This window comes from Anabas testudineus, chromosome 15, assembly GCF_900324465.2.
Source record: "Anabas testudineus chromosome 15, fAnaTes1.2, whole genome shotgun sequence".
Classification (NCBI taxonomy): Eukaryota; Metazoa; Chordata; class Actinopteri; order Anabantiformes; family Anabantidae; genus Anabas; species Anabas testudineus.
The window spans coordinates 4,412,675-4,437,244 of record NC_046624.1 but is presented as its reverse complement, the minus strand read 5'-3'; the positions used below and the strand labels follow the sequence as shown (position 1 = coordinate 4,437,244).

General features: G+C 40.1%; 2 protein-coding genes across 4 annotated transcripts; one reads left to right on the top strand and one right to left on the bottom strand.

The window, feature by feature from the left end:
- Positions 1-749: 749 nt before the first annotated feature.
- Positions 750-6,389, top strand: LOC113158373. The gene is made up of 3 exons (XM_026354261.1): positions 750-978; positions 1,835-3,925; positions 4,103-6,389. Exons 2-3 carry the CDS (start codon positions 1,849-1,851, stop codon positions 4,762-4,764), a joined length of 2,739 nt encoding a protein of 912 aa, XP_026210046.1. The 5' UTR covers positions 750-978; positions 1,835-1,848; the 3' UTR covers positions 4,765-6,389.
- blnk (B cell linker) lies at positions 5,644-24,569 on the bottom strand. Of its 3 annotated transcripts, XM_026353960.1 has the most exons (24): positions 24,261-24,569; positions 24,001-24,063; positions 17,076-17,122; positions 14,296-14,361; positions 13,681-13,727; positions 12,594-12,634; positions 12,382-12,496; positions 11,992-12,095; positions 11,734-11,806; positions 11,492-11,575; positions 10,584-10,609; positions 10,147-10,172; positions 9,968-10,012; positions 9,828-9,855; positions 9,676-9,727; positions 9,437-9,497; positions 9,158-9,185; positions 9,009-9,039; positions 8,699-8,774; positions 8,164-8,195; positions 7,932-7,981; positions 7,755-7,838; positions 7,517-7,672; positions 5,644-6,724 (listed from the first exon to the last, which is right to left on the bottom strand). In XM_026353960.1, exons 1-24 carry the CDS (start codon positions 24,327-24,329, stop codon positions 6,608-6,610), a joined length of 1,521 nt encoding a protein of 506 aa, XP_026209745.1. In that variant the 5' UTR covers positions 24,330-24,569; the 3' UTR covers positions 5,644-6,607. The 3 variants fall into 3 exon arrangements, with proteins under 3 accessions (XP_026209745.1, XP_026209746.1, XP_026209748.1); XM_026353961.1 differs by lacking the exon at positions 24,001-24,063; XM_026353963.1 differs by lacking the exons at positions 17,076-17,122; positions 24,001-24,063; positions 24,261-24,569 and adding an exon at positions 14,817-15,421.
- Position 24,570: the final 1 nt, after the last annotated feature.

Genomic DNA, 24,570 nt, shown 5'->3' with positions numbered 1-24,570 from the left:
TCTGATCCACAGGGGGGGGGGGGGGGGGGGGTTTATGGTTGTTCTTAATAAAGACATAAAAGATCACACTTTTTTTTTGTCTTTTAGGCGCATTAAATGTGTTAATACTCTTGACTTTGATGAAGATCAGATCAGATGTTAAAGATTCTCATTAGGCTCAATTACCCCACTGAAAGGCCAGTGGTGTAAATTAATCTCCAACCCTTTTATCCCCACGCCGTACAGCGGGTCACATCCACTGGCCCGGTGGACTGTCTTCATAGCTGCTGGAGGAGCGTTGGACACTTACAAAAGGAGTCCAACCTGCAGCGTCTCTTCTCATGCCTGCTCCAGTACCCTTGGCAGGATAATTGGCTTTAAATTACAAGCTGTGCTGCCTGGAAAAAGAACAGGGCGCATATTCAGTAGTGACCTGAGTGAAAGCAAAGTGGGCTGAACAGCAACAAGAGAGAGAAGAAGATTAAAAAGAAAATACAAATCATCATTAGAAAAACACCTGAAGTATTTTATTTTATTCTATTTGCTCCCATTGCTGAATATAGTAAACGCCGTTTTTGTCTATTTATTTGTATTTATATCTTCACCAATCCTCATTTAAACATGAAGTTTAGCCATCTGGGACATATGTGTGTGTGTGTGTGTGTGTGTGTATTTCACACCACACACTGACATTTATTCACATTCGCCTGAAACATTAAACAAAAACAACAACTTTACATTTTATTATCATATTAACTTCTGCCGACACGGATCGAGAAGCTGTGTGTGTGTGTTTAAAAAGGCGAGCTGACTAGTTCAGTGCGGAGCTGTAGGCCCGGGACGGGACGGGACAGCTGTGTGTGTGTGTGTGTGTGTGTGTGTGTGTGTGTGTGAGAGGCACCAGGCTAAAGGCTAAAGCAGCTCAGAGGCTGTAATCCCCGGATGGAACCATCATGGCTGCCAGTCGCTGAGCTGTCAAGCTGTCCACAAAAGAAAAAGGTAAAAAAAAAAAAAAAAAAAAAAAAAAACACAACACAACACAACACAACTACACGAAAAACGTCTTTATCACGTATCTGTACAACCCGGTGTGTTGAACGGCGGCGATCACTCGGTGCTAGTTTCCGAAACGAAGCGGCTGCGTGTAACTTTGTGGCGGCGCTTTTTTTTTTTTCCTCTTTTAATTCCTCAAGTTATTTCGTCTTTGTGAGCTGTTGTGCGTCACGGCCACGCTGATTCAGATCAGTCCAACGCGAACTCGAAACAACGTTAGCCCTGTTCCCTCTTTAGAAAGTACGAGGGGGGAGAGAGGAAGAAGAAACCCCGCTGTGTTGTTTCTGTTAGTTTCAACGGGAACTTCACGGTTCCCATGGCGTCTGTGGCTCGGTACGAACCCGGTCCCCATCACTTTGTTGTGGTCACGTTAAGTCAGACTGGAACCATTCCCTCTAATCTGTTACCAAAAGATAATCTGTCATCGAGATAGTCTTTTCGTTTTCTATCACCGCATGTGTTCATTGCACCTCCCATCGCAGATCACGGTTTGTCCTGTGCAGGGTTTGAAGATCGTAACTACTGCCTGAGCAGGTGAGTTTAATGCACTTTCCTGCACCTGGTGCCTCAATCGGATCTCTCTTTTAAATGTGTTTATATGCTAGTGTGAGTTCATAATGATCTGTGCAGAGGTATGGAGCAGCAACAGGTGGAGTAGGGTAGAAGTGTGAATGCTGTTCCATGGAGCATTTCACAATAAAAGTGAAAGACACAAGCATCCCTCGATTTGTTGCGTTCGCCTCCACGCTGTATTACTTTCAGTTGATTAATCTTGCTATTTTTCTTCTTCTTTCCTTTGCAGAAACCCGAAGAGCAATGGATTTGATGGATGTTTGTGCAGCTTCATCCGCAGGAGGCAATAAACGGCGTGTCAACAAGAAGAACAGAGATTGGCACAAACGGCTCCACCTCAGGAAGAGTGTTGTTGAGTCCTCGACTATGCGAAGTGAAGATAAGAGTGGACCAAAGAAGATAGCGGAGGAGTGCGAGCACGGCACAGTGTGGTCTTCATCAAAGTCCTTGCCAGAAGTACAGCAGAGTCCTAATACGCTCAGGTTTACATGCTCTCAATGCAGGGACAACGTGGAATATGCTCCCAAAGACTTGGTGAGACACTTTGAGGAAAAACACAAAGGAATCCCACCGTTTTTCTCTTGTCATAAATGTACTTTTAACACACATGAATTCTCCTACCTTCAGGTTCATTTATTAAGCCACAAGGACACTTTTTCTAGCTGCAGCATTTGTAATGACAATGTGCAACGCACATGCTCTCAGTTCAGTACACACCTGACCATGCATCACTGCCAAAACGGCAAATACTCATGTGATATATGTAAGACATTCTCCACAGAGGATGTCCAAGTATTTTTAGACCACATGTGTGTACATAACTTGCACGTGACAGGAGCCAATGATAATCTGTCGCCGCACACAAAGGACAAGAATTCGTTTGGACCTAAAACAACCACTCGAAATTCACATTGTAACCAAAGGAAGAAGAGGAAGGGGGTTCATTCCTTAGCAATTAAACCAAATGACCCAATCCCCAAAACGAAGGCTAGATTAACAAGAAGTGCAGTTAGGGAAATGTGCTGGTTGACACAGGACTGCCTGTCTCTGCCAGGGAGGGAATTTTTAGATAAATACTGCCATCTGTCAGACCCACAAACAACACTAGAAGAGACTCAGCAGTTTTTGAAATCTGTCGCTAGGGAAACTAGTGACCAGAAATGGACCAAGGCTCTTAAAACTGTTCTGTCAAATGTCCCACAAGATATGAATCTTCATCCGAAATCGGAGAACGGTGTCACGTTGAACTCGTCGGACCTTACCTTCCTTACAGTCAAAAACAAGATAACTGTAGCTCAGAACGGTGCTTCGTACACCAAAAGGTCGAAAAGGATGACGTCATCAGATAAAGAAAGCATTTTCCCTGAAAGTGCTGCTGCTGATGCTTGTTGTGTAGTTGATCACAATGGGTGTCAGCCAAATTTGAATGATCACACAATTTGTGCACAGACTGAAACCAAATTACATAATGACGTCTCAGTGTCAGCTCAGAATGAGCCATTTGAGTGCACTCAAATGCAGGAAAACAGAGAGAATCAGGAGTTGGAGACTGCTCAGGACGAGCATGGTAAACACCAGGCGTCTGTGGATGAAGATGGGATTAAAATATCTAGTGAGCAGAAGTTAACAAAGGAGTTTGAAGAGCAGGTGTCCGTTTGTAAAGTGCCACCAAAAAACAAGAGAAGGAATCAAAGATGGAAGAGAAAGACCAGATATAAAAAGGTGGATAAAAGATCATCAGCCTTAAAGATTGTACTGAAGAAGAATCCTGTGAAGGGGAAGCAGTGGGTGTCACAAAGCTCTTTGTCTACATCAGGAGGTGGTTCAGCAGATCATGGTGTGCCAGGTCTTCATGCAACAATGCAGCAGACAGCAGAGATTCTTCAAGATGCCCCACTAACACAAGTGCACCAGAAGAAGCAGACCAGAGCTTCCAAAATGGATCTGCCTGACCCATCTGAAGCCTTGACTGCAGTTTCACAGTCAAAGCCAGGGGTAGAACTTAGCCCCAGATGTGCTGCAATGCCAATGGGTTTGAAAAATGTGGACGGGAAGCCTGCCGCGGTCGAAGGCTCGCCGTCGATACATCAAGAACTGCAGGGTGTCGCAGAGATCTCACTGCAGTTCATGGAAACAAAAGTTGACGAAAGGAATTCGGGGGCCGTAACAGAGACGTACTCAGAAGATATCGAGCTCCAAACAGGATGCAGCACGGGCGACCACATCGCAGAGAATAAAGGTTCAACAGTTGATGGAGTGACTCCTCATAGCTGTTTCACCAAGTCTTCCCCTGTTTCCCAACCGGTTATTACACCACAGGGTAAGATGACAGATTATAGTTTCTGCATGGGCATGATGTTTAAAGATGCTACATTGAATGGCTTTTTCCTAAAATGCTGTTTTAGTTTAGTTTTTAGTTTAATTTAACTCTCAACAACTATGGTAAACCTTTGGTTAAAAGCATTTAAAATGAGTGTTTTCATCTTTAATCTTACAGGTAAGATTAACTCCGAAGATTTGAGCCTTGCTCTTTCTGCAGAGCAGAGTAACAAGAAGGTTGAGGGGACAAGAAACCGAGAATTGCCTGTAGATCCCAGCTCAGATTTCACCAGCAGCAACAGCCATTTTTCTTCGAGGAAAGCCATTCAACAGGAGCCCTTACCAGCCTCTGGGCACAGCTGGCAGCCGGTCCCAAAAAACCTGGAAAGAACCCTGAAGTTAGTAGCCATAAATCCATCTCAGCTGGTAAAGCGTCCGGCGGGAGACCAGCCTGTTGTGGTGCTAAATCATCCAGATGCTGACATCCCCGAGGTGGCCAGGATCATGGAGGTCGTCAACAGGTACAGAGGAGAGGTGCAGAAGGTCGTACTGTCGCGCAGGACTCTGAATGCTCTGTCAGCCATGAACGGTGAGGTCCCGAGGACAAGTGACCCAGCAGATGCTCTACCTCATTGTGAGGAGCATAGTAAGAACTCTGTCCAGGAGAGGTTTATTTTGAAGTTGAAACTTCGTAGGTTGAGCAGGAAAAAGTACGAGGTAGTGGGTGCAGTCTCCCCCAGCAGGGATGCTGTGCCAAAGTTTCGCTGCTGGTTTTGCGGAAGGGGATTTGAAAGTCAGGATATTTTGATGGGCCATCGGCAGAGGCATCTGATGGAGTGAAGCAAAGGCCAAACTGTGAAAAGTCTTGAATGTCACGCACACTGGATGAAAAACGCAACTAGTCTGGACTAATAGATGACTTTGCAATACAAGAACAATAATGAACACAGTGATGGCGCGTCTCAAGGTTTGTTTTTTTTTTTTTAAGTCTTAATTAAAAATGGTTGTTTTTGATGAGAATCAAATCACACTTCCTGGAGGGGTTCACGTTCTCAGGGTAATTCAAACATTTACCTTTTGTCTCTCTCTCTCTCTCTCTCTCTCTCTCTCTCTCCCAGTCTCAGTAGCTTACAAAATCTTTGTAGATGAGTAATTATTTGTACAGCCACAAGGATGTGCTGATAGATTAGTTCTTTGTATTGTTTATATTTTGTCTACGCAATAGCTTTATTTAAGGTAATATAAGTACACTGTCATATGGAATCTTTTATAGAACACTGTAAAATGTACATTTGCCATACCATCTGAATCTTATGAGTCAGTTTATGTACGGGTAGGCCATACAGTGTGGTAGCTGTAATATTTATGTTTTTGGAATGGGACACAGAGACCCAAAAGTTACTCAGATATACCAAAACTGTGCGTTTTAAAAAACAAACAAACAAAAAAAAAAACAACAACAATAATAAGCTGTTTTATTCAACTTTTATTTATAACTCTTAGGTTTAGTCTTTATATGCTTTTCTTTATGCTTCAGTGGGCTTTTGCAAGAATCATTGTATTCGTAAGATTATTTTCCCAAATGATGCTCAAATATGTGAGAGGTATATTTTCATGTTTTCAGTCAGTGGGAGCAGATTTTGATAAAGACACAAGTAAACCTGTGATGTTCATCAAATACTAACGGAATCATACCTTTTAAAATCAGATTTGTCTTTCTTTTTTTTTTTTTTTTAAAGATAAAGATGTTGATTTATTTTCCTCTCCTTTGACTTGAAATGATAATCTTATCTTTTAATTGCACTATGAATGGAGGACTTATATTTCCCGTTACCTCACCTTATCAGGCCTAAGCCTTCGACAATCTCCACCAGTGTCCTACTGTGGCTAGACATTTCCTTATGCAGCCACAGTCCCTCAGTATTTACAGCAAGGGAATTGTGGCTCCTGTTCATGTATGTGTGCGCATAAGTGTGTCTGTGTGTGTGTGTGTGTGTGTGTGTGTGTGTGTGTGTCAGTCAATCAAGGACCATTGGAAAGATGTACCTAACTCGTGCATATTTTTCAATTTCGATAAAAGACTTAGAATTGTGTGTATATAGTCTAGGTACTAAAAATTCTCCTGGATAGTTGTCACCAAGTGCCTAGGATTTATTTGTTATGCAAAAATGTACATGAGTACGATAGCATTACTTGCTGAAGAGAGAATAAATGAAACAGTCTGTCAGCTCCTGGTGGTATTTTGTTATGATGAAAGATATGAGCTGATTTATAAAACACAAGGAAAAAAAAAAAAGTTTTATTGAAACCTTTCATTTTTTTGGCTCCTTGAAGTATTGCAGTCGTAAATGATTTGTATATCTGCTTTCTTCTGCTACAGCAACACTGTCTCATTCCTTGCATTAACTTCAATATACTGTTTACTGCCTGAGCATAAAAAAATCTCAATAAAACATGAGCTGTAACTTTTTTCTGAGTTGACCCTGCTTTAGCTCTGCATGGCCAGCAATGCAGACAAGTCCAGCCCACGGTCCTGTCCTTCTGACAGCACGTCGAAGGAAGATTGAAAGAGGAGAGAAGCAGTAATCAGTTCTGTAAACAGTCTGACAGTGAACGCAGCAGGCTGTAGATTGTACAAGTCCAATCACTTGGCTGTTCGCCATGAACCGTCATGGAGGCTCATCTAGGGCTTCACAGGATGGCACAGCTTGGTGGCGTCCTTGGTGTTACTCTGGGTGTCAATCAGCACCAGAGGATTCTTCTGGTGGTTCTCGATGATTTGGGAGACGCTGCTGAAGTACTAAAACAAAAAGAAGGATCACGAGTTAATCCACAGAAAGAATAAATTCCATAAAATGAAACTAAAGAAGGTAATTTTGTATGACATCTTGCAGATGATTATCTTTAATGGGAATTCATTGATATTGCCTGTGTGTTGCCATCACTTATAGATCAAGTGCAATACTGCAAAAAGTCTAACTTACATTCTAGTCTACATATGTGACTTTAAACGTTGATTCATTGATTCATGTTCCTGTTTGACATCCATTTCAGTATTCCTACAGTACATTCAATGTTCTACCGGGATTTAAAATTGCTGCAGAATTCTGCTGTTCACACTTTGAACTATGTCACAGTGTGCTGATTCGCTAGCTGTGCTGATTTAAACTCAATATAGTGGCCTCAGCTTTGACCACAATGGAATGAAAACAGCAGTGTCCATGAAGTGTGTCACATTTCATACAGTAGTCATCACTGTTGTCAGTGATGATTAAAAAATGTCCCTGTTATAGCTCAATAGGACATGTTATTACTGGAACATCAATTAATACTTAAGACTTAACACCACCCTGCCTGCAGGAGGTGGTAAAACAGTACAGTAACATTCAACAATGTGGACACACCTTGTCATTCAGTTCAGATTCTTTGTCTCTATTATTTTCTACATTGTAGATTATCATCTTAATCACCAAGGATTGTGTAGCAGACAATACACAGGACAAACAGCCAGATCAACACTCCTGCTCAGACACACACTTCCCCTACACAGAAACCTGGATTAACACCAACAAAGAAAAACCCTCCACAGTACCTCCTCCCCTCTCTTCTGTCTTCCCAGCGCGTACTGCTGAGTAGTTGGCACAAAGCGGATTGGGATGTTGTACACTCTGCCCTTGTAAAACACCACTAATGTGTAAGGCTGCTGGGCGTCTTGACCGGAGCTCTTTCTCACCATAAATGCCCCGTCCTGAAAGGGAAGGTGCTCTAGGTCAAACCCAGGAGAGGTAATATTTGACAAACAGTGCTTTACTAAATAATACGTTTCTCACTTTATTTATGTGAAACAAGACGTCGTCAGCAGTCTTGCGGTCACATGAGCTGGCATACCAAAGTTTCTTATGCATGTCTGCATCCTAAAAAGGAAGCCGATGGAAACAGAAACGTTTAAAACATAACCATATGCTTCATTTTGATCCATTTACAACATCATGTTATATGTGGATCACCTTATCTTGGTCTGTTGAGCCATTATCAACTTTTCCTCTGTCAGTTGGTTCTGGCAAATAAGAAACACAAACACTGTTGTTATGGTGTTTTCTTATATAGTGAGATGATTTTAAAGAAATCATGTGCACAGTGCTGTAAAAATAGTAACATTTCAAATTTAGGTTTGTTACTTGATGTCAATGTTCAAAAGTCTAGCGCCAGCTGTGAGTCACAAGGAGGAGCAGTACTTACTAGGTGAGGTAATCTGTGGAGGAAGAGGAAATCTGCAAGAGTCCACAAGTAGACGGTAAATACACACACAGAGCTGTGATTAAGGGCACTTTTCTTTGTTTGTGCATCATTAAAGGGCAACTTCACCAACTTCAACTTCCTGTGTTTCTAGTTTGATGAACACATGTACATGTACATCAGTATCTGTACCTTTCCCTTCCCTTTATTAAAATAGCTCTCAGTTTCTAAACTTTTCTAAACTCATCCAAATGGCATCACCTGAAGATGCCATCTGGTCCTTCATGTTCCGAAGGTTGTAGCCGTGGTTCACCTGCCCCCCCTGCACTGAACTGGAAAACTAATGTGGAGGAGTTTTTTCAGCTAGAAGCACAGATACATGTTAAAAAGGCAAAGGGAAGTTTAATACAATTCATAATGGGACAATTACTTTCCAGACTAGAAGCACAGGCAGCAGGCTGACAAGTTGCCTTTTAAAATAGGATCTGCACTGTCTAACTATAAAGCATGGTATAGAAACGTGTGTTGAAGTTCTTACTTTGGTCGCTTTATGTCCAGTGTAAAAGCCTTTGGAGGGGGTTTGTGGTCAGTTTGCGTCACAGGCAGCGTTCGACCTGAGTAAAGCCACAAAAACAGGGATAGCTTTTACAGTTGTTTCAAGGTCTGTGCTGTATGTTTTTAACCACGTGCTTCGATCATCGCGGGACATTAAAAGTCGCCTGGGGCTCAGAGTCAGATGGATAATTTATTCAACAGTTTCATAGTAATTCATGGAACGATATCAACTGGTGTTAAATAAATTCTAATTCTGGCGTGAGTAATAATAAGAATTAATGTCAAACACTTACTTTCAAAGTCCCTTGGTTTTAAATCTGGCTTCTGCAATAAAAAGTCTGCACCATTATTAACTGTGCAACACTGTTAGACAGCACAGCATTTGAAAAACAGCAGCTGCAGTAATAGATTGTGCTAAATTTTTAGTAAAAGATGTTCCTACCGCTCTTAAAGCAGGTTTTGGTGACCTCCTAAGGAAACAATGATATAATCAGAATATAGTGGACAAAATAATAGAAATATATGTCAGTACTGCATAATATAGTCTCATGGAGTTCAATCAAAATGTTTCTCTAAAACACTTTAACTGATACATAATAAGCTTCATGAAGGGAGCGTTTATATCAGGACTGCTGTATTAGACTGAATTAGCTTTAACTGAATGTCCACTGAGTGTATATACAGTTTATATATTTAAAATAATGTTATAAGTGATGCTCACTCTCTGGGTGAAGGTTTGGGTAGAAGTGGAGGAGGAACATCAGCTTTATCACTGGAACAATCTGGAAGAGTGAACAATGCTGTTACAGTTATGGCTGTTTGCTTTTAGTGTCACGTGTTTATGCGTAGGGATAATATTGCACTGCTTTGCCTCTAGGTGGCACACCATGTTTAAATGATTTGTGACAGAAGAAGGGACAAACAAAAGCGAATTCAGTAATGGTTTAATTTAATACTCACTATTATCTGGATCACAGACTTCATATTCATCGTTGCCTGTGGGTTCCTGGACCTGCAAAAATCACAGTAACAATAAGTCAATGACCGCTTCATTTTGCAACATACAATAATGCCTCTTTTAAAGGAAAGATTGCACATTTGTCATCACTTACAGAAGGAAGGAGTTGCCTCACATTCAATCTGAAAACAATAACTTATTATTAGTGCAGTAACAGCAAAAGAATGTAAAAACGCTTTAAAATGATGTTTGCTTTGTCTTTTTGCATATACCAACAATAACTCTTAGTCGTACCTGGGGCTAGGTTTCGGCGGTAATTGATGTGACTGTGTTGTGAGTCTGCAAGACAGATGTCAAGAGGTGATTGGTCTCAAATTGTATTTATAATTATTTCTAAAATACTGTCATTTTGTATAGTGTGTTTACAAAATTACATGGGTGACCCTGAGTCAAAAAAAAAATCTCACACGTACCTGCTCGGATACGGTAATGAGTTCTCCTGTAAAGTTGCCATAAAATGCCATCAACATTTAATTCCACACATAAAAACACCTTTAACATGCAGTACACTAGCGTTTAATGGCTTGGCATCACTTAGAAATGTCTTTGTTTTCAGTTGTACTAACATAATTACAACATTTTTAATTATGCGTCAGCCCTTTGGAGTGTTAAACTTGCATTAGCAAACACAAGTTGCCGTGCAATACAGGGCTAATGTTTGCTGATGATGCATTTCTGTACGTCTTCTAGATATTCTATCTAGATATTCCATTACAACACTAGTCATTTACAATCTCATCTACTCTGTGGTGTAACATCTGCTGTTCTTATGGAAACATGGAAACTGTGACACCAAGTGACCTCAAACCTTTTACACGGAAAGGTATTTGTAATTTCTCTCACAGCCTACCTCTTTGTCAGGAACTTCATAAAAGTCTGAAATATAACAAAAACCAAAATTAGACCGTAGCCTGTAGATCAACAGAGGTTTCTGTTTGGTGCAGAATTTCTGTAACTACATATCTCTAACACTTCACTGGCCTGGCCATTCACTCAATCAGACATTTACTCCAGAAAATATCTCAGCAAATCTCAGATGAATTAAACAGCAGGAGAAAAAATTGCAAAATATGTTTATAGACAGATATGAGCTATCTAATATCTGAATATTGTTACATAATGTGGAACAATGAGGGAGTAAAAAAGGGAAGTTTATACAACATAACATGTGTTGATGACGTTAGAATTTTCCTACACTGTTTGGGACTGTACATCGGTAAGTTCTGTTTGAAGTGAAAGTGAAGGCCTTGATTGATGATTTGGTTCAGCTAATCCCTATCTCAAGCTCTAAGTATGCTAGACTGCAGATCTCAAGTCCCATCAAAACATGTCATTATGGTGTATACTGTTATTGCCTCAAGAATTACTTTGGAGGCGCTGCAATAAAAACTAAAGCTCCAGATCTGAGAGACTGGTGAAGTTTGCATGCTCATGTTCATTAAAGTTAAAAGAAGTGGTACTTCCTACTACTCTCTACCACGATGATGACATTTTTGTACATTAGATCGACGTTGTTGTTCTTAGTGTTCACTGCTAAATGTGAGCACACTACACGTCTTTCAGGTCAATTTAAAGATGGTTGTTATTGGTTTTCTTTGTGGACTTCTTGTACATTTTTCCTTTAAGTACATTTTAACGCATGTACTTAAACTTCACAAAGCATTAGAAGCTGTACCTTTGGTCGGGTACTTGACTTTAGGCAAGTAATTTCATTCATAATTAAGTTTAGTTGAGCTTCCCATGTCTGATTGTACCTACCAGGACTGGGTGGACGCTCTGGCAATGGTTTGGTCAGTGTGGGAAGGCGGATCCCTGCTTTGCTACCAACTTGCATTCTGGGAACTGAGGATAAGCATGAAAAATATTAGTATTTTCATTATTTCTATAGTATTTTTATTGGTAACAGTGGTAACTGTTATTGGTATCAGTAATACCTGGTATTCCGGTATTACTGTTTCCTATATTTTACATTCCTCGAGCCATTCTGATGTGTATCTTACCAGTAGGTGGATCCTCCTCAGGTTCTATATAGTTGTCATCATCATTAGTGGCATCTGGATCAATGTAATCTTCCTACATGACAACAAAGACATTATATTGTGAAAACAAACCCATGTCAGTTCACACTCATGGAAGGTATTTACCAATGTAGAGGAAATGGCTAAACTCTCCAAAATGCAATACTTTTTGTGGAAGAGTCAACACAACACAGGCCAGCATTACAGTATTAATGAGAACTTGAGGTAAAGTTCCTTTACTTCATCTGTTTCCAAGTGGGTAGGTTCAGGGGGCAGTTGTTTGGATGCTTTGTTGGGGCGGAGGGGCTTTGTGGGTAGCCGGCTGGGCCGGTTACGGCAGCTGTCTGGAAAGCAGAAGCAGAAACAGATCATTATTTGCATAAATGCCACTTTGAAACCCTCTGTGAATTGTGGCTTTGGCTTAACGAAGCATTTAACGAAGAATAAACGAAGTTCAGTTTCTGCAGGAAGGGTGCGATAGCTGCAAAGGAGAAACTATGAAACATATGGAAACTGGTGTCACTCAAGGACTCAACCCCGGGGACTTTTGAAAAAAGAGTCAGCCTCATATCTATAGTGACGGAAATGGCAAAAAAGCAACGAATGGCTTGCAGATATAATTCCACTGACCAAGATACTCCCCCCTCGGGAAAGAAGCAGTAGGAGTTGCGGTGAAGACTCTGTGGCTCGGGGGAGGCTCGTAGCAGTCATGCTCCTCATGTGGATCTTCATACGTGTCATTATCCTGGGAACAACATGATTGCTGACGTCCAAACAAAAGTCTCAGACAAAAACAATCGCTTAAATTACTTCCAATTTTCACTTTATTCCTCCCAACTCACATAATCAGGATCAGACAGGTCGTCACTTTCTCTGTTGTTGTCTGTGAACACAGAAATGTGAGGGGATTTCATTACAAAGAGGGAAACATGAGTCTGAGATGGGTCCTAAATAGCAAACACTTTGCCTCACACATATTAACAACCGGCATTAAATTGATTAGCATCTTAGAAATGTTCTAATGAAGTCTTTTCTAAATCAGGTTCTGTGTTGAGGAACCAGCAGAGCATGTCTCCTCACCTCTTGAACTATCTCTCTACAAGTGAGTTTTTTACTGATGCAATTTAAACAGAAGACTTGCACAATTAAGCATGTACTTGCAAAACAGCATGCAAGAATGTCTGATATCTACTTCTGCAACTAAGTCGTTTTGACACTGTAGATTTGTACGGTATTAAAACCGCAAAGGCAAAGTGAAGCTGTGCTAAAGATCACAAGCGGCCTGCAATGTTTTTAGTATAGTTACATTGTTATGAAAGGATATGAACTGATCCCGGCGCCAGAATATATATATATATATATTCTAAAATAATACTCTGAAATTCACTATTTAGTTTTGTTAAATTTGTATATTTTGCTAATAATACTTTTCATTAACACACCATATTTATCAGCGTGACTCAATAGAACACTGGATTGTTGTGATATGGTAAATATGGTCATGTAATACAGCTGTGTGAGGAGAGGAATCATTGCACACGGGTACCACGCTGTCCACGTGTTGCTGCTTAGCAATAATGAAAGGTTCAGAAAATCCAAACTTCTGCATTTTCTTCACAAAAACACAGTCACACACACAGATCTACAGTACTGTGAACTGCTGCTCTACTGGATTTTCACAAATCCCCTTACTACACAAATACAATTCCATTGACATAGATGTGTACATTCCAGGATCAGCTGAAGTTAATGTGAAGCGTCAACATTTCTCTTTGGATTTCCCTAGACTCTGTTCTGTGCCAAGAGTTGTTGGTGGTGCATACTGTACTGTGGAGAATTTATGTTAACAACACTGTAACTTGGGAAGATCTTTATCACTCAATACAGAATGAAGACCAGCTCAAATTGGAGTTGCCTTTGAATCCTTACCTCTGTAATCTCGTGCAGGAACCTTTGGAACAGGTTTATTTTTCAACCTGCCACATGGAGAGAGATTGATAACAGCAATTTGACAGTGATTAGATGATGTGAACACAGCCACGTATTCCTAATACAAGATGTACGTTGCAATTTCATATGATAATGATGTGATTTCATTTCAATGCATCAAAGCAAACACCTGTGCTGTAAACCTGTATAAGACCTATATTTACGAAAGGCATGATTCAAATAAACGTTTGCCAGACAGGATCAGAATAAATTCCATGAGTAATTATTGTGTCTTTATAGTAGCTATTTTTATGTATCTTATGGCGACTCAGTTCAGGAAAGGAAAGTGAGACACCAGCCATCTGTTGAAGTTATTTTTGTGTACAGCTCTCTCTTATTCCAACGGTTGTGAAAGAGGAATTGACATTCTGCTCTCATGCATATTAACAGCCCCGAGCATTGACAGTTTTTAGATCACCAGACTGCCCAGGGATTTGTCTCCTTTTTAACAAGACACAGAAATTTCGATTCCTATATTTCCACTGTGTTTTTTCATCCATTATATTTGCATCGAACCTTTTCAAAAAGTGGAGTTAGGAAAGTTTAGAAACTGACCTTTTTAATTTATCCAGAAAGCTGCCGTCATTTTTCTTTATGTCTTGTACGATCTTCTGCAGCTGCCTGGAAAACACATTGGGCGTTATCATTCAGAAACAACTCATCCAAAAATGACATTAGCAGTTATTATTAGCTGAACATTGTCTTTAAATCTTTAAATTACAGAGGCACAATCTAAACCTTGGAAACAACTGCGGCTTATTGGAGCCTGATAAGTATAAAAACTAAGGATCATCTTCACACAAAAAAATCAGAAAAGACATCATATGCCTACAAAAACACATTCAAAACATTTTGCATCAAAAACTATCAATGCCCTCTTCTTTATACACCTATTTGTGAAAGGCTGTGAACAGTTGCGATCAGCAAGAACGCACAAAAAATGTGATGTACACGCATGTGTACGCCAGGTCCTTAGAGGATATATATAGTCATTAAGTTTGAAAGTTCAGAGTAGAAGTGATAGCGTGTCACGGTGCACTCACAAATAAAAGTTCAAACTCAACACAAACTCTTACCGAATCTTAGCCGTGGCAGGAGCAGCCAGTTTACTCAAAGTATCCATATTCACGTTTAGTCCAAGAGTCTGCATCTCTGTCTTATTCCTTTCATGAATTAAGCCTGCATCGCCACATTGTTCGTAGGAATGTAAATGAACGCTGTGTTTGGTTACAAATCATGTCTTTGTCGTGAGGGGGCGGGAATTAATTGCCTGTGTCACAGAAATCACTTCTCTTTTCCACGGCCCATCTCTGTCTCGCTCACACACATACACATGCACACGCACACAGATTTCAGTAGCCACACTTTTCAGCAAACCTCACAGCTCTGACTATATGACTCTCTCTCTTCAAGTGTTTAAAGATGCAGACTTTTTCAACTGCTGCTTATTTGAATTTCTTAACATTTCGTCATCCGCACAGATCACCACAATACCTTTATCTAAAGGTGTCATGTCAGTTTTTAGCTTTAAACCCAAATGTCATGCATGGTGTGTCATGGAAAGTACCATGGTACTATGGGAGGATGACGATGAGAGTGTGCAGCTTTTCCTGTTAGAAAAAAAGGAAGATGGGGCACCACAGTGTGGATACCATAGATACCATGTTTTTAGATTTTGCAATATTTGTATATCATTTTTCTAGGCAAAAACAACTAAGTATTAAAAAATGAGAGAAGCTAACAGCAAGTTTTGCATGTCTACCCTGCCAATGATCACAGTCAACCACAGAAGAAGAGCAGAAACAAGGAAGTTGTCTGTGGTGAGAAATGTCCCTAAAGCTGAACAATTAAAGAGCCGGATTGGGAGTTTTAAGGAACCAACTAGGTATGATTCATGTAAAAAAAAAGAAGAAAAGGCTTTAGTCAGCCTTTTATTAAAATTCAGTCTGGAACCGGCAAGTGGGAAATAAATGTGACATAACTGGGAACACCTACTGGATTAATTTTAATATAGCAAATTTAAACATATTCGTCACCACATTAGTGCTTTCCTGCTTTATGCATGTTACACCACAGAATGGGTGAACGATGTAAAATGTGTGTGTGACATAGAAGAGCATGTGATGAACATTTCCAGTCAGTTCTTGGCCTGTTTCTGTAGCTTTGATATGACTGGAAATGACTAAAAAGTTAAGTTCTGATAAATCACAAGATAAACTAGATGTACAGTAAAAACCCCGACTCAGTGAATGTATGGAATGTGTGAGCTATGATGAGTCACGAGATGGTCGTCAGGTGCGGAAAGACGTAGTTCCTTTGTTTGACTTATGTTACAATAATAAAAAAGATTTACTGAATAGAACCTGGTGCCGGAGCTGAACCGAGGCCATGTCAGGTGTGGCCGGACACCTCGTAGGGCCAGGTCACCAGACTGGAGCCTCCTGAGCCCAAACAGAGGGACGGTGCGGCAACAAACATAGCTTCAGGACCGATGCCGCTCGCAAAACCATCTATTGTCTGAGGTCTGGTTCTGGTGCTAAAGATGTGTGCAGCATCATGTGTACTTTCCTTAGACTATGGACCCCTGTTAGCAAAGTAACATTAAAGAAAGGGAACAGTTGTGACTGTAACACTGTAAATGGAGAATGTATTACAATTTTTTGCAGCTTAACATTTTTATTGGGTGTTAAATAATAAATAAAAAAACATGACTGTCAATGATTATCTACCTCTAACTTTAAACTAAATATGAAACTTGGAAATTAGTTTTCTCTTTTAAGAGTGGAGTAGGCAAATATTTGGAGTTCATTTGAATTGTTTTCACACATTTTCAAACACTTTTTTTTATTTGCTATGTACTGTATGTGGACACAAACAAACACACACACACACACACACACACACACACACACACACACACACACACACACACACACAGACCCATACACATATACACCTGGGGATACATGGAATCTACTACAGGAACGTACTGTACCACACAAACAAGAACACATGTGCAGGTGCAGTCAGTAAGGCAGACAAAACCTAGACACACATCTGTACACTCTCACACACAAATCCAGGTGCCGCTATTGTAACTGTGCCCCCCCCCCACCCACACGAGTTTCGTTTCTGAAGGATTCTATTATTGTCAAGTAAATGTGGATATTGCTATTACTATTATTATTATTACTGTTTATTATCTCCTAGCACTTGGAAGGATGAGGAAATGAGGAGGACGCAAAGAGAAGCGCTAACATCAAAGAATAAAAAGAGACAGACAGGGTAAAAAAGAAGGGGGGTATGATGTCAACACAGTACACCGTGTTACTTACGGTTGGTGGATGAGACTAAACTTGCTCATGTCACTGTCCGACAGGTTCTGTGAAAGCATCAGAAATCAACTGTAAACACATGGTGACACAAAATTGAAGACTAGAGATCACACACATGTCAAATGTGACACTGCAAATATGCCACTTTGGCTAAATGCATTTGAACAATGGCTGCTGCAGCTGCACAAATGCATTACCTCATGGCTAACATGAGAGGGCAGCATTGCACCAGGGGCCCATTCGAGTGCACTGCTAGTTTGTTTAGCCTCATTTTGTTTCTAGAGAGCTGATACTGAAGGACATTAAGGGAGTGGTGGGGTCGGAGTCTACTGTACATGAGTGCATATAAATGGTAAAACCTAACAATTCTTTAGTCTCACAGATACAGCTGCACTCACATGCAGATGTTGGATGATTTACTGAATGGTTCACTGATAATATCGTTCTTATGAGTATGAATTAATCAACAAACATTTAAAAAGTAGATACAAGTGCCTCCCTGCATTGTCATTCACTGTTACATTTCAGTGTGTATGTGTGTGGCAGTGAGGCGATTGTGATTCATTAATAAAAGTAAAATTATTACCATAAAACATACAATGACACCAGCTACATTGGTAGAAAGAAAGGAAGTGGAGAATGTGGTTTTCTGCATGAATTTTGTCATAAAATGTGATCTGATCTTCATCTAAGTCAAGAGTATTAACAAATATAATGTGGCTAAAGTAATGACGCAAACAAATTCTGATCTTTCATAATTTTTATTGAGAACAACCATAAAAACCTCACAGTGCTAGCGGAAGAAGTATGTGAACCCTTGGTATTAATAACTAAGTTGACCCCCCCTTGGCAGCAATAACTTCAACCAGGCACTTCCTGTAGCTGTGGATCAGACCTGCACATCATTCAGACAGAACTGCTGTAGCTCTGTCATATTCTTTGAACGTCTCATGTGTGGCTCTCTTCAGGTCGTTGGCAACTCTAAAGGTGGATTTTGTTTTACTGAAACCATTCTGTTGTGGACTTGTTTTGGTGTCTTGGGTCACTGACCTGTAGCATCACTCAACCTCTACAGAGTTTCAGCTGACGTACAGACATTCTCACATTATACTAAAGAATTTTTTTGATACACTTGGGAATTCACCCCCACCCCCACCCCCCAGATCACTACTTGCCAGGCCTTGATGCAGCAAAGCAGGCCCAAATCATGATGCTTTTTATGATTATATGCAGTGACCTTTTCACGCCAGATGTAGGGCTGTGTGTTCTTTCCAAATAGTTCAATATAGTTTTATCAGTCAACAAAACATTTTGCCCACACAGCTGTGCAGTGTCAGTGTGCTCTTTGGCAAACTTCAGGTGTGCAGCAATGTTCTTGATAACAACATCTTCCTTCGCGTTGTTCTGCCATAGACACCTTGCTAATTCAGTGTTTTACCTACTGTAGACTCATGAACACAGATGTTAGCCAGTTCCAATAAAGCCTTTAAATCTTTGGTTGTCACTCTGGGTTGTTTCTTTATGTCATTGATGAGTATTTGTTGTGCTCTTGGGGTCATTTTGACTGGACGCCCACTTCATGGTACAGTTGCCGCAGTCCAAGTGTCTCCATTTGTAGATTGTTTTCCTAACTGTAGACTGGAGAAGTCTTCGACATCACTTTGGAACTCTTTCCAGCTTTATGCAATTCAACAATTCTTGATCGTAGATCCTCTAAAAGCTTTTTTTGGTGAGGCACGATGGTTTGAGCAAACTCAAAACCTTGGAGTGGTTTTTAGTCAGTCAAAGTAGCTCTAGTCCACACCCTCAAAATAATTTTCTTCCAGGTATGCTAATGCCTGACTCCAATTAGCTTTCTGGAGGTCCTTATTCCAGGGGTTCACATAGTATTTCTCCACTCTCACTATGCTGTTTTTATTGTTGTTCTTAATAAAGATATGAAAGATAAGATCTTTTGTGTTATTATTTTAGCCACATTATGTTTGTTAATACATTGACTTAGATGAAGATCAGATCACGTTTTATGACAAATTCATGCAGAAAACCATGAAATCCCATTCCAAATTCACATACTTTTTCTTGCCACTGTAAATTATGAATTCCTTTCTTCATTCATAATTTATTGCCCCAGGTAGTTACTTGCTCTTTCTCTCCTCAGTTTTCTATTTGTTGTAACGTGATGAAGATCCATGACAACACACGTCCAGGGAAAGTTTAAGATTCGGTTTGTAAGGTGTCAAAGGAACAGACAGAGAGACACTTTTAATAAGAGGGTTAATGTTATGAGCTATGTGTGTCTACCGTGGCCACTTAATTCAGAGATGAATAATGTATGAATGACCTTATATGTGTGGTGTGTGCTGTGAAACAAGTGTAAAGATGTGCTGTTATGACTACAGTTGATTATATGGTAGTTTTTCAAATCAGATTGTGATTTATATGAGGTTTTATGATGTTTTATGCCTTGAATACAGCTCTCACTACCTTAGTGTGTGAATATGTGAATGGTATGTTCTACTGTACCTCTAGGAATAAGCCCATAGCATAGTGAAAGCCCTTTAAGCAGCGCTTGTGATTTAATCATTTGTAAACCAGAGAGAGATCACTTAATATGAAAGGCTTTACCTCCTTCAAAGAACTGAACCTTGGCCTCACCGATACACGCTTATCATCCCAGTGGCTTACAGGAGAAAAAAAAAAAAGCTATCTGTATAAAATCTGACTTAGCCTTTTGACACTGAATAAAATATCAAATAGTCCACCCCAGTGTACGGGCTCTGCTCGCACATTGAATTATTTATAGGAGTGTCTGTCCTTGTTCAAATGAGTCACAACAGCTCTACAAGCATCAGCCTCTTCTTTGTACTATGGACCAGGAGTCATCATCACAGAGTAAAGTAGCACTCAGTCGCTTCTTCATTTCACGTTTTCACTGTTCCTTTAAAGCCACTATGTATAGGATATAAATACATTTTTAATTTTTTTTAATTTAGCCCCATCTAGTGGTAGTATTAAAAACTAAACGCGGAGACCAGCAGCTTGTTCACCGTATTAGTTTAGCATGTTAATATGCTAACTAACCTGAACTGTTCACACCCACTTCACACCACGACTGGCCAGCTGTGCAGAGGTGAGAGAAGAAGAGGAGGAGGAGGAATGAACTTCTCTCTGCTCTTTTTTTATCCCACACCACCTTAGGAAATGCAAATCGTTTTGTAGATAGCATATTATTCAAATGACAAGTTTGACCTGCGCTTTCTCATTAAATTCCCTGTGCACGACTGGCTATACCAAAATTCATTCAGGCATTCATTCATTCAAGATACAGTTTAAACTCTGGACCACAGTTTTAGACTCACTAGCACCAGGTGGGAAGTATATTGTCAGCATTATTTCCTTATTTTAGTATTTAATTCCAAAGTCATGTCTAAGGTCTTTACTCTTTGTCTAAGGTCTTTTTTTGTACAAAGATTGTGTAAAATGACCTAAAGCATAAACACAGCCTCTGTAAAATCTCAATTCCGCCCCAAAACAGACACATTAAAGACCCCTTTTTTGTTTCTGTCGTCCATGTGGCTTGATGTTGGAGTGGCAAACTGCAAGCAAGGTTTGACTTAAACTGATTTGTTAAAGCTAGCTTTGAAACGAGTTTCATTTCACGACACAGGGAACAGCTTCGCAGCTACATGGCTGCAAAATTACCTCTGGTGCTTTCACAGCAGCTGCACAGGGTCTCATGACTGTCATTAGATGAGATGTTTTACAAATCCACACTAAATGTTTCAAAATGACAGGCTTCTGTTTGAGGTTTTTCTCTTACGGCTGTAATGCATTGCTCCGTTTCCTCTATTAAACATTATAAAGGGAATTGTGTCAAAATTTAAATTGTATGTACAGAACTGTAAAACTGGTGCTTGTTCCCTCTCTCATCAACTAGACTCCATATACTGTACATTTACCAAAACGTACAAAGCACATCTTTACATTTCAGCCTGCCACTGGAGATGTTTGATACCAACAACAAAGTAATCATGTGACAACCATTTCCACAGATGCGTGCATATGGACTGTCCCTTTTGAGTGGCCTTTGTTCGTCGTTTTTATGTCATACACAGAAGTTAAAAGTGACTTCCTCACACAGACATAGAAGCTGACAGTTCTTTTGATCCACTACATATCTCTTTTAACCTGTCTACTTGTGTGAGTGAACACGACATCAAAAAGATGGAGATCACCTTTATCTACAATGTGCTGGCTGTCATTTCAATCCACACTGTAGTATACAGCCACCCACCACTCAGACAGAATTAGTTTACACATTTTTTTTGGTCACTGCTCATTCATACCACTAAATGTTGAGGAGATATTGTAGGTGTAATGTTAAACAGATGGATCTGAGGTATAAACTGATGTTGTCTTATGACATCAGTTTAGATCTCTGTTGTCTACTTATTCATATCTATTTACATAAAGATTTCATGATCTTTGCCCCGTCTACTGTATAAATAGCACATAAATATGCAAAGTAAGCCAATGGCAAGGTTTAGCTGCACACTCACTGGCCTCTCTGCCCTTAGACACATGGTGAGCTCTGGATGAGTCAAACTGAACTTATTATAAACAATTCATCTTACTTTTCTGCTCTATTTTTAGCACAATGACTGCAGCCAATGCACAATTCTGAGCTACATTTCCAAGGCTGTGTGTTAATGGTATTAGTGAAGAGGCTCAACACATGTTTTTTTAAGACAAATAGATATATTCTACTGTCAGTATTTTGTGACAGATTATGTTTTTCCAATTATACAATGGACAGAGCGAATTTCATTCCAAGGTGGGATATTTGATTACAGATGTGTCTCTGCACATACTGTGCATCAGTCTGCACAGTGGAGTGCACACATCTAGGCTTATTGGTAGTGAAACATAAAAAAAAGTAAACATGTAGGCATAAAAGTGAGTACATTTCTGTTTTGTTTCACTCTTCTTTGTTACACAGTTGTAATTGAGCTCACAGCACGCTACAATATCCGAGCTTGCAGTTGCTGTTGTGAAATCCCCCTGCAACAGGAAGTGACATTTCACTGACAGAGGCAACAGCAGGTTGTTTGTCAAAAATAGAAGAGGAACTGGATGGTTACAATGAGCAACAGAACTGGGAACTGAAGAGGTAAAGAGCGTCACCTGCTGTCAGCCTATTTGATGAACAGAGAATTCAAAAGGATAAAACACTTCTCAAACTGGTGGATAGTTTTAGAGTTGTGATTGTTTTGGCTAAAGGTACTAAAACAGAAATCTGGGAGATTAAAGCTAAATGATGAGGATTGTTCTGTCTTGGCACATGAGGCAAAAGGACCAGGGACACATAAGGACAAAGAGACAGATCATTATATACACTACATCAATGGTCCCCAACCCTGGTCCTCAATCAGCTTGTGATTGGCTGCAAACAACTGATCCAGGTAATCAGCTGTGGCTGGGACAGGAACAATTGAAAAACAAGCAGGACAATAGGCCTTTAGGACTGGGGTTGGGGACCGCTGTACTACATGAAGGATACTTCATAGACGCAACAGGAGCTTGTAGTTCTACAGTCATTGTAGCTCCGTCAGGCTGTACTGTTAACACCAGTGCTTTATGTTTATTATGAGTGTGCTAACAGTGACTCATGCAGTAATGTTAAAATACTTCACACTTACATGACCTTGTGATCATATTTTTGTTTCTCTTGAGCAACTGTCACGGGTAATTTACTTCACAAGTATGTGCTCTGTTGACCTGTGCCTGCAAAGGCGGTTACCATGGGTTACTTGTATATCTTTTGTTTTGTTTGGAAAAACTTTTGTGGACAAATAACAGGTAACCCACACAAGCACTGTAAGAACATGGTGGTAACTTGCACCTGTACTTATAAACAGAATTCTGACAAATTAACAATGAGCATATTTTGGGAGAGATAAGAGGGAAGTATTTGAGATGCCACAAAGCAGAAACAGTTGAAGGTTATAGGGAATTATGAATATAAGATATGATGTGGCCTCTAAAAATATACATATAAGCGCATGCTTATAATGGCATGCTAATGTGCAGGGGATATTACAGAGAGATTTCTAAATTCCTTAAAATACTAAATAGGAAGTTATGAACCTATAAATGCTTCAGTTATTTCACTGCATATAATCCTGTTTAAACAGCTTCCCCTTCATGACTGAAGCAGATTTAATGATACTTAACTTAAGCAAGTAGAGATAACAGCTTTAATGACTCATCCTCTCACCCAAACTGAGTCACAGGCACAGCTTTCACACTCACTCGTTGTGTCAATGTGCTTCTTAGAAACATCGGAAGACCCTCAGGGATTGTAAACATGATGTGGATAAAGGTGACAAAGCAATCAGAGAGATGACAAAGGAGAAGCTGCAGCTGATGTGCTCACTTCCATATCGGCAAGGTTAGTTATTACACACACACAGTGAGACTGCGGGAAGTAATGCAAGTGTGTGAGTTTACACATGTCATGTTTCATATCCCGTAAACTCTCTGGTTTTTAAACTTTGGAAAATTTGCAGCGCTGCTTAAAATTCATAGTAAAGCGTATTCTTCAGTATATTCAAGAAAGTGAACTCTTGGAACTCTTGGAAACATGGCCAACTTTGTAAATCGAACAGTTTACAAAGATATACAAGTTCAACTGTTTATATTTTAGCAAAGCAGACACATAGCTTCCAGAAAAGCAATTATTCTGCAGCTCCGAATGCCATAATTACACCATAATAATTGCATTTGTAGATTTCTATGTAATTAGAGCAATACATTCAACAAAACCACGGCCCTGATATGATTCTGAAGAGTCAATTAGAGAGCGTTAGAGAGCATTTTCTAAACAATTCAGGTGGGAGAAAGAAAATGTGAGGCAGCAACTCACCAGGAATCTGCGTCCATTAATTCTCAGTCTGTTTACAGTGGCGACACATTCTTGCATTTTATTCTGAGGGCAGCAAACGTATTGATTTAGTTTTCTGAATTGATATTTACTTTTCAACACACGATTAACTGAATTCGATTGAAAGAAAACCTGCCTTCTTTGTCATCTTATGACAACTTTTGCTAGAGCTGGTGCAAATGAGGTTACACATGACCATTCCTCAGCATCTTCTGGTGTTCTCATCATTGTCTCGTACTCACCTGGCACATAAAGAAGGCCACTTGCCCCTGGTCCCACCCCTCGCACTCCTCTCTGGACGGCAGGTTCATGTCTGTCTCAACAGGGAGCCTCTGAGCCACGGTGCGCTCTTGGAAGTACAGCAATAGACTGACCCGTCATGCGCTGCAGCTCCAACACATCAGCCAGCTACAGCAGGGAGAAGTAGACACAGGGAGGTCAGCTCATTAAAAACGCGCATATATTCTGTGCACTCCTCCGCTTCATCCATAGGTAATGTGGCAATGCATGGTGTTTTCCAAAAAATCTAAACTTGTCCCCAAGATTGCATTG